The sequence below is a fragment of the Acomys russatus genome, chromosome 20 (genome assembly GCF_903995435.1).
Source record: "Acomys russatus chromosome 20, mAcoRus1.1, whole genome shotgun sequence".
Classification (NCBI taxonomy): Eukaryota; Metazoa; Chordata; class Mammalia; order Rodentia; family Muridae; genus Acomys; species Acomys russatus.
The window spans coordinates 53,004,806-53,013,821 of record NC_067156.1 but is presented as its reverse complement, the minus strand read 5'-3'; the positions used below and the strand labels follow the sequence as shown (position 1 = coordinate 53,013,821).

The 9,016-nt window shown below is 41.7% G+C and overlaps 1 protein-coding gene across 1 annotated transcript; it reads left to right on the top strand.

Moving 5' to 3' along the window:
• The first annotated feature begins 1,096 nt into the window (after window positions 1-1,096).
• Window positions 1,097-1,252, top strand: LOC127204286 (60S ribosomal protein L39-like). Its single transcript, XM_051163221.1, has one exon. The coding sequence runs from the start codon at window positions 1,097-1,099 to the stop codon at window positions 1,250-1,252; it is 156 nt and encodes a 51-aa protein (XP_051019178.1).
• Window positions 1,253-9,016: the final 7,764 nt, after the last annotated feature.

The following is a 9,016-nucleotide window of genomic DNA, read 5'->3' as shown; positions in this document are numbered from 1 at the left end:
CATCCACATGACTTTTTAAAAATGTATTTATTTATTTACTTTTCATCCTGATTGCAGACCCCCTCCTCTTCTCCCAGACCCCCTCACACCCCTCCCTCCCTCATTCTCCCCTCTCCTTCTGCTCAAAGAAGGGGGAGGTCCCCCATGGGTACCAATCTACCTGGCACATAAAGTCGCTGCAGAACTAGGCGCATCCTCTCCCACTGAGGCCAGACAAGGCAGCCCTGTTAGGGGAACGAGATCCAAAGAGAGGCATCGGAGTCAGAGAGGACCCTCCCCCTCCTGCTCCAGTTGTTGGGGGATCCACATGAAGACCAAGCTGTGCATCTGCTACAAAAGTGCAGGGGGCCTCGGACTAGTCCATACATGCCTTTCGGTTGGTGATTCCATCTCTGTGACCTCCCATGGACCCAAGTTAGTCAACTCTGTTGGTCTTCATGCATCCACAGGACAAGGGATCAAGGCTCTTCTAAAGGCCAAAGATCATTGAAAATGTCCATTTCTTCAACAATTATCTGTCTCTGTCTGGCTCCCAAGACTCATCGTGGGAACAGCTAGAAGGGTCTTTGAAGGTCATTCGATCTCACAGGAGGTTTCATGTACGTATAATAAATGGAAAGATGGAAGTGCATGTCAATCTAGAGATGTTAACAAGAGCCAGGGCTTTCCTTCCCAGCAGTATTTTACTGGTTGGCTTTGTAGGAGACGGTAAGTCTGTCCAGAGTCACAGATTCTGTCAGTCAGCAGGCAATACTTTTATGTAATGCAGAAAAGTAAATATTCCACAATGGTGAATATGTTCCTGAAATCTGTAACCAAAAGTAGCCCCCTTTGAGAAATCTACTGTCCAATTAAGCTTTGTGGACTACTCTCCCATAGACAAGAGTACATTATTCTGGAGAGGCAGAGTGGAAAGCCAATTAGTACTTTTTTTTTTCATACAACCTAATCACACAGAGTGAGGAGGGTTATTGTTCAAGGTCACTGTAGCATCAGCATTTAAAATGCAGCTCTTCAATTGTGCTCTTCCAGCTGCGGCCTCCTCTTCTGCTTTCCTCCGCCCTCGCGCGCTGTGCATCAGACTCGACTTCTCGTCATGTCTTCCCACAAGACTTCCAGAATCAAGCCATTCCTGGCCAAGAAACAAAAGCAGAAGTGTCCTATTCCTCAATGGATTCAGATGAAAACTGGCAACAAGACCAGGTACAACTCCAAGAGAAGACACTGGAGGAGGGTGAAGCTGGGATTCTAAGGGTTCACACGATGGCAAGACTGATGCCGTATCCTGAGTCGTGGTCCTCAATCGAGCCTGCCAGATGGAGCTCAGCATTTTTAGCCTGGAGACTTGGTCATGTCTAAACTGGGCATGAGGTTGCCCAGCAATAAAATATAGAATTTTTCAAAATAAATAAATAAATAAAACGTGCAGCTCTTCTCTCGATAGCTAAAGGAAATGTCTCAGGGTCTCTATCTTGTGACTCTGCTGGTGACAACACTCCTTGTTTGGGTGGTAGCAACCCTTCGCGTCCCTCCTCCTAAGTCACCAGGGCCGAGTCAGTTTTTTCTCACATTTTTATTTATGGTTGAACCTTTGGTTCAGCTCTTTTGATATTTCTTGATGGGGATTCAAATAATCATGCAAGCTTTTTGATGAGACATTAGAAACAGGAGAGAGCTGGCTTGCAGTCTCTCTTTTCAATGTACTGGCCCTCTAGAACCCCAGGGATGTTGCCACACAAAGTACTGTTCTCACCAGTAAAGGAGAGCTGTGACCCTGAGAGCCTGTGCTCCTCACAGAAGACTAGCTACATCTGACACCTGCAGTGATTCCCATTCAGCATGCAATAAGGGGGGGGGCTTTATTTTGGGGGGGTGATTTCCAAGACAATTTTTCTCTGTGTGGCCTTGGCTAGCCTGAACTCGTTTTGTAGACCAGGCTGACCTCGAACTCACAGAGATCCGCCTGCCTCTGCCTCCTGAGTGCTGGGATTAAAACAAAACAAAATAAAACAAAACAAAAAAGAAACACATTTAGAAATAACAGCTCCAGCCTGGAGAGATGGCTCAGTGGTTAAGAGCACTGGTTGCTTTTCCAAAAGACCTGAGTTCAAGTCCCAGCAACCACATTGTGGCTCACTGCCAGCTGTAACTCTAGCCCTAGGGGATCCAATGCCCTCTTCTGGCATGCATAGACATGCAGACAAAATACCCCCACACATAATAAAATGAATTAATTAATGAGAGGGGGACTCTCTTTCATAAGCTGAGAGACAAGTTTGCCAGGGTGGGGTGGGGTGGGGGTATGGGCAGAGTGGGTGGGACTGGGAAGAGAGGAGGGAGTTGGGTTGAAATTGGGATGTAAAATGAACAAATAAATAAATTAATGAAGAAAAAAGAGGCAGGTCTAAAGAGTGAACTTGAAATTTTGCTTCTTGGGTGAGACCTTGTCAGGGAAGAAACTCGCCACAGAAATTGGATCAGGGACATCTTTAAGCAGAGAAAGGACCCACGACGGCATGCTGCCGCGCGACTTCAGGAATTACAAAAGTGTGAAGCAGACACCGACATCCCAGGCATCTGTCTTCACGTAACTCAGAAGGTGAAGGTGACGCACCTCCTGTGGGATCGCCTCCAGGGATGTCACACTGAGAGCTGAGAACCGGATGGGATGTTATGTTACTTGCAAGTTAATTGTTCCTGTTTCCCAGAGACTGGAAGAAAATGCCAGTCTCCCAGGACAGATAGGAAATGCTGCTTGTGCTGCCAACATCCCTTAGGGAAACCCAAAGAGTGGCGAATGGCGATCGCTCGCCCCTAATGAAGCCAACATTTTTATGAGGGGCAGAAAACACGTCCTGCTCTTGACTCTGCAGGAAAACAATCCCTACACTGAAAGCCCGTTTCCATTGCAAACTACCTTCCAGGATTAGTCCAGAACAGCCCACAGACTGATACCTTGCTCACGGAACCTGCAGAAATGCCTGAGTTCCATCTGGCATTCTCTCTCCCACCAGGGTGAAATGAGATGTTAGGTGAGTGAGACAGTGAAGGTCAGTCAGACTAAGGGGTCACAATCTAATCTAGGGCACATTAAATACTTTATACGGTCAGATTTACAGGGATCCACAGAGCTGCTAAGAGCAGGCAGAGGTTTAAGCCCTTGAAACAATCACTGCACATGCCCTGATGTCAATGAGGTCAGAAGGCCATGCACATGGTAAGCCAGATGGGAAAACTCTACTTGGGCAGACTGTGTATCCTCACAAATGCCTCAGGGTGCTTATGTGCAGCACAAGGAAGAAACTTACCCAGCAGGGATTAAACCCCAAATTGCCTGTCAGTACCTCTGCCTCAGGTAATGCGGTGCCTGTTTGGAAACAGCCTGTCTTAAGTGGAAGGAGGAGAGCTGACCTCTGAACAGGATGTTTATTGTCTCTGCTGCATAGCTCTGCTAGTGCTTCAGTAGGAATTGAGATCTTGGAACAAAATAAGTGACCAGAAGAAATGACCACTTTGTGCCTGGCCGTCGTGTGGAAAATATGACCCAACACCTACATGTTAGGTTTTCGCTTCCCTATCTAGCATGTCACAGTGACAGGGTGTTTTTACAATCATTAGGTTTTGAAATGACATTTTAGGGGTGCAGGGAGAGGATTCAGCAGTAAAGGCACTTGCCAGCAAGCCAGATGATCTGCATTCCATACTTGGAACCCACATGGTAGCGTAGAGAGCTAACACCCATGGGATCCTCTGACTGCCACACACACTTTTGGGGGCGCACATGCACACCAAAATTTGAAAGCCAAGGTGTTCTAAGACATTGAGACAATATCATGGGTTCTCAAGTTTTTCCCGTATGAACTATGGAAATCCATAACACAATCCATATGAATTAGCATTCATTCTCTGGGTTTTTACTTTTTTTTTTTTTTTTTTTTTTTTTTTTGTTACATAGTAATGCCTGCTGAGCACCAGTAAGGGAGCTGAGCCTATGCATTCAGTGCCTGAGAGCACCAGCAGCTGAGCAAGAGTTCTGATGACCATGCTGATGAGTCTGTGGGTTATTTTTGCCTGACTGTTGCTACGGTAACCAAGGAAGAGCAAGTCGGCTATAAAATCATTGATGTTTCCCTGTAAAGACTTTATGAAACTTTCTATTTGTTATCATAGATACCCAGTTTACCTCCAGAACTTTTTCTAAATATCTATCTCTTCGTGTTAGGATTTTGTGGTTCCTTCTTCAAATCTCTGGGAACATATCATCTCTTAAAGGCAAAATTGTTTATATGGTTCCAGGAACTGAGTGTACTCAAAAATTTAAATATACATATATTACTACACAGAAGAGGAAATAAAAAAAAGAAAAATGTAGTACATTCCAGGACATTAAGTTCTTAGATTTCATATTAAACAAATTTATAATATTTTAAATAAAACATAGGTAGTCCTTACCCTTCTGGGCCAGGAAGGATATTAGGTAAACGAAAGAAAGAAAGAAAGAAAGAAAGAAAGAAAGAAAGAAAGAAAGAAAGTGTCATTTCCCACACTCATGGTTCTACCAAAGCTGTGTCCATTGGAAAACCTGCGTTGATCCAGTGGCTCCATAAACTGCACTTTTTTTTCTTTACATCACTAAGTGTAACGATAGTTAATTATTTTATGTATTCAAAATGTTTATTAATAAAAGAAGAAAAGAGATAGCACTAGAGTATTGTGCAAAATCTGATGCTTTATTTTTAGCTAAAGAAATCTAGATAGGTAAGTTCTACCTTCTGAAAAAAGAAAAGGACAATTGACATGTTTTCATTTTTCATTGACTAATTTTGTTGATAGTTTAATACACATATATAATATGATCTGATTACTTTTCCCCTACCCTCTTTTATGCCCCCAATCCCCATCATGGCTGCCAGTCTTTTTCTCAGATCAGTATCTTTGGGTTTTGTCTTGTGACCCATTTAGTTTAACAAGGATCATCAATATGATCACTGGATTAGAGCTATTCATTGAAGCCTGGTGGGGTGACCAGTGCAGGCACAACTGAAGGCAATGACACTGTCTTTCCCTGAATCTATCTGCAGCAAATAGCTCAAGAGGTCCCTGAACCCTCTTATATCCACGCCCCATTGTTGGCAGGCCAGTTAATTCCTTATAATGACTTTAGCATTTGTCAGTATTCATCCTAAGTGATACCCATATTAGTTCATTTAATCCTTATAACAAGGAAGGGATTCTAGAAAATCCACTTGATTTCCTATCTACCAAGATATAAATTAAATATTTCATTTGAAGATAAGTTTGAAGTGGGAAATACCATTTTTGTATGTATGTATGTATGTATATCTCTATTTCTCCAGAAACTGGGCTCCCAGGTGCAGGGAGGAAAGACAGAAATTCTACCTAAAAGTGGCATGAAGCCAGGTAGGTACACTCAGTAAAGACATCAAATACACAAAGCTGAGAAATAATGTTCACCCAGAAAGGATTACTACTCATGACACCTTAGTCAAGACGTCAAATATTTCCCAAAGCTGGGAAATAACATTCGCTTTCCTACAATTATAAATAAGCCTGTTACGATTTTCTGGACAATGGCACCATTTAAATTTTTTAAAAATAAGAAAATTTCTTCTCAGACGGCGACTAAATGGAGCTTGAAGCATTTTTATGATGCAGTAGATTCCATCCATTCGCTATACTTTTCTAACTGAGTTGTCCTATGTGCACGCACATGTTTTTAACGTTGTCTCTCTTCTGTGCTGCTCCTGTAAGTTTGATATTAAAATACCTTTAACTGTTTTTTGTTTTTTTGGTTTTTTGTTTGTTTGTTTGTTTGTTTTGTAAGGGAAAAACACCAACTCACCTGCAAAGGCAAATAGTGTAAGATCCTATCAGTCTGTCATCGTCCTAAAAGCGCGGAGAGCATAGAACACTGCTCTCAAGCCCTAAAATAGCACAATTGCTGTCCAAGACTGATGTATCCAGAAAAGCTACCTTTTAAATCGATGGAGAAGGAAGGGCATTTCAACACAAACACAAACTGAGGCCATTCATGACCACCAAGAAATGTGGACGATGCTTAAAGAAACACCTTACAGAGAGGCTAAAGAAAGAGTCGGAATGAGAGCACAGAAAAGACTAAATTTCAGGAAAGAAAACGACGAACGAAGAGAACGAGAGAGGAATGCAGCACGTCTGGCATGCAGCAAGCCCCTAAAACTGATGGGAAAGAAGGAGAAAAACAAAGCATCATGTCCTGGAAATGACGCAGTGAGGGTAAGCAGTACTCTTCTCATCCCGTGAATCTGGGAGCAAAGGTGCGCTCTGTGACGTGGTATTCCAATGCAGAGCAGTCAGCCTTGAAGTCATATACACATAGACAGCAAAATAAACTGAGCAGGTTCTATGTGTGTGTGTGTGTGTGTATAAGTATGTATACGTGTGTACATGCATACATACATGTGCCAAATGTAATCAAAGAAAAGGAGGCTGTCACCTTGAAAGCAGGGGCCATGGGAGGGGTAACTAAGGGAGGCTAGAGGGAGGAAAGGGAGGAGGAAGTGATGAAGCTCTGTTTCATTCATCATTTTTTAAGGTGATAAATGTGGTAAGGCATGAGGGAACTGTCAGTAAACAATGAACTGCAAATAGAAACAGACATCTTGGGAGCGAGAGTTATAAAGCAAACAGTGGACTATAAACTACAACAGAGGAAGACTCCTAGCTCCTCACCATTTTGCGTAAAAAAAAAAAAAAAAAAACAGAGAAGCAAAAATCCCCGTGGCTAGAGAGAAGGCTTCACCCTCAGTCACAGTGTAGACCCTGCTTTGGTTCCCTTCCATCAAATAGACACCAAAGAAACCCTTTCCTCCCTAATCTTTTTGTCATGGCCTTTGTCACAACAAAAAGCAAACTAGCACAAAGCGTTAGGGTGACAGGCCCTCATTTTTTGAGTGTGTGTGTGTGTGTGTGTGTGTGTGTGTGTGTGTGTGTGTGTTTTCATCTTTTCAGCGTTGATTGACTTGTAGAAATTCCCAAACACTATTTGGAGCCAAGCCCGGGAAATAGGATAAGTGATCAAAGTAACTAAGCACGCACTTTTTCTTTAACCAAAAATATACTGTAAATATATATTTTAAAAATTAATCTAAGTTTTATGCAGTTCACAAGCTGTTTCTGAAAGGCAATTTCTAAGTTTTTTTTTTTTTTTCAAATATTCTGAGCGACGACTGCTGCATTAGGAAACATTGGATCAAAGAGAGATCCCGCTTGCATGCTTGAACTTCGGTGCAAGTCCTGAATGTTCATATGCATCAATGTTATTTATGCAGGGAGAACTGTCTAAAAGTCACATCAATTAGGGCTTCTGGGCTTGTTCCTTCCATCCCCCCTACCACCATTTATTTTCTCTTCCTTTTCACTCATGTGTGTCATTATTTTATTTCTGTCTACACCGCAAACTTGTCTCCTTGCATAAGCTCCAGCTGGCCACCTCTTCTCGACATTTTGTGTACTGGAGACTGCACACAAAGCTAGGCATGCTCTCTACCATTGACACACTCTTTGTTTTGTTTTGTTTTTGTGAGACAGAGTTTCTCTGTGTAGCCTTGGCTGTCCTAGAACATACTCTGTAGACCAGGCTGGCCTCAAACACACAGAGATCCACCTGCTTCTGCCTCCTGAGTGCTGGGATTAAAGGTGTGTGCCACCACTGCCCTATTTCTTTATTCTTTTCTTCATAGCAAAAAACAAAGCCTTCTCATTGATCTGAACTTGAGCTCTATTTGTTGTTTACTCGTTGTTTATTATTGTTCTTTACCCTGGAATAAGAATGCTGATGTGTCCCCGGAGCCCAGACAAACATACTGTTTCTTAATAAACACTTGGGAAATGACTGCTTGATATTTATATTAAGAAAATAAATTATCAGCCTAAAATTAAAAATTATAAAAATGTTTGTCAAGTCATTCTTTATTTTTAAAAACTTTTATTTACATGTATGTGTGTATGTGTGTGTGTTTAATATTTAAGTTTCTCCTTCAATGAGAAAAATAACCAAGATGTTTATTGCCAACATTTTACCTAGTACAAAATGAACGCATCTTCACTAAGCCCAAAAATTATGCTACAATTAAATTTCTTGAAAATGTCTCTCATTTTCCCTTGGAAATAGTTTCAATTTAGCAAAATACTACTGACAATTTGTATTCCTTGCCTTTGCTTCTCTGTGACAAAAGCACTTGAGGAAAAGAACCTTAAAGAGAAAAAATGTATTTTGCTCCATGGTCAGCTGGCTCCATTTTTCTTGATTCTACAAAGAAGTGAAGAGGGTGATAGAGTTCAGATGCTTGCTGGATGATAGCCAGGAAGCAGAGAGCTAGAAAGGCAGCTGGCCACAAGATACACCCGCAAAGTCATGCCCTTAGGACTGGCCTCTAGCACCCAAGTTCCACCTCTTATTTTCTACTAAATTATAGATTAGTCTATTGATAAGCTCAGAGGCCCAATGATCTAATCACCCAACAATGGCATCTTCTGGACACCCAGTCCACAACCCATGAACCTCTTAGGAGACACTTCCAACCCAACCATCACAATTCATAGAAGAAATGACTGTTCTGTTCTCATAGATTAGGTGCTGTTCAAAAAAAACCTGTTTCTGAGTACCCTTGAATATAAGACTAAAAACAGCCTGATTCTCATGATATTTTATAAGTAAAATTTATGGAAGAGGGTGCACCATATTTAATACCATCAAATCCAAAGGGGAGAAAAGTTTCTAAAATCACAGTTCATCGGTGTTGGTTTCTTTTAGACTGACTTGTCCTGCTTTCCCGGCTCAAAGCCGGGAAAAGGGAAAAGAGTCATCATAGCAGATGCCTAAGTCAACTACTTTAGTAAATTGACTTAATCGGTTTAAAAAAATAGATTAGAATAAAGGTCAGTTTGTTTAAACAAGAGGAGATTGCCCCAGCAAGAGTCATAGACTATCTAACAAAAACCCAATACCAAACAC